At 41.9% G+C, this 1,402-nt stretch overlaps 1 pseudogene across 1 annotated transcript in view; it reads left to right on the top strand.

Annotated features, from left to right (window-relative positions):
• TEOVI_000409100:pseudogene overlaps positions 1 to 1,118 on the top strand; it is a 1,456-nt pseudogene extending 338 nt beyond the window's left edge. Inside the window, 3 exon segments of the mRNA in view lie at positions 1 to 14; positions 16 to 63; positions 66 to 1,118. The exon segment at positions 1 to 14 is cut by the window's left edge and continues 7 nt beyond it. Of these exon segments, the coding sequence occupies positions 1 to 14; positions 16 to 63; positions 66 to 1,118 (1,115 nt within the window).
• Positions 1,119 to 1,402: the final 284 nt, after the last annotated feature.

The raw sequence follows: 1,402 nt of genomic DNA, 5'->3' as shown, positions 1-1,402 counted from the left end.
CAACAGGTGTCGAGCTCTGTCAACAACGGCTGCCTGTTGTCGGCGGCCACAGAAAGCCAAGGACAAAATTAGCAAACAAAGCGATAGGGTCGACGCCCTGCGCACTGACGCCACCAGAAGTAACGGCAAACACCCGCACCAAAACAAAGTTAACCGAAACAGGAAATGAAAACATGGTGCACGGACCGGGCAGCCACGCAACCAACACGCACCAAGGCTCCACGGGCGACAGTTTCAAATGCCGACTGCTTGGCTCCGGCACGACCAGCGATCTTTCTTCAGCCGCACAAGGCATAGACGTTTTCGCCATGGAAGGCCACATCAAGATGCCAGCAACAGACGAAGAAGTAACGCTGGAACCGGCAGAAAACCTGAAACAGGGGAAAGGGGCAGGGACATAGTCTTGGAAATCAGCCTACAAAGACGTTAACGGCGCCCTGCTAGAAACAGACACGGACACACAAAACGAAAGTGCCGCGCTAGATGCCCGATCTGATATAAAAGAAGCAATAAAAAAGTTGCTTTTTCCCAAGGGCGACAGCGACAACAGTCACATTGAAGAGAAGATAAACAAAATATTCGGCAGAAAGGAAAAGGACAAACTGAATCAGGTTGAAACCGCGATAGACGACACCACAATCCCGGCTGTTGTGGCACAATCAGACAATGAACAGCGATTAGGAAGCATAAACATTGAAGACAAACTCGCAGAAATCCTTAGTTATTATCAACTACGGAATAGCAAAACGCTAGTGGACCTGAAGAACAAACCATCCAACACCGCCAAAATTACGGAGCCAAAATCAGCAGAAGAAAAGGAGAAAGTATGCAATTCCAAAGGCAAGGACAACGAAGAAGAGTGTAAAAAACTAGCGAAATATGGGTGTGTTTTTAACCCCAAAGGCGACGAGGGCAAAAAATGCACATTAAGTGAGGAAGCAAAACAAAAAGCAGCAGAGAAAGCAAACAAAGAAGCAGGAGAGGCAACTTCAAAGGCTTCCGATAAGAAAAAGCAAGAGGAACGCAAATGTGGCTGAAAATCGAAAAAAGAATATAAAGATTCAAGTATTCTTTTAAATAAGGAGTTGATTCTTATGGCTAATGCTTTTGTGGCTTTGTTCGCATTCTAAAACTTCAAGAACTTTTGATCCATTTTATGAAATTTGTCAAATTTACTATATTGGAAATATTTTATATATTTTGTTAAATTCTGATACATTTTAACACTTTTTTGATACCTCTGCAAGTTGTTGGGACTTTTAAAAAATGAAATTTCGGTGTGAAAGTGGGCTGTTAGTGTAAATTATTAGAGTGATTAGGTTTTAATTTTGTTTTCTTCGTTCATATTGTTTATTTTATAGATATTAGTTAATGTGATGACAGCACTAATACTAATGATAGA

Source organism: Trypanosoma equiperdum (genome assembly GCF_001457755.1).
Source record: "Trypanosoma equiperdum strain OVI genome assembly, contig: ctg_86, whole genome shotgun sequence".
NCBI lineage: Eukaryota > Euglenozoa > Kinetoplastea > Trypanosomatida > Trypanosomatidae > Trypanosoma > Trypanosoma equiperdum.
Note: the sequence above shows the minus strand (reverse complement) of the source record. Positions and strands in the feature narration are given on the sequence as shown.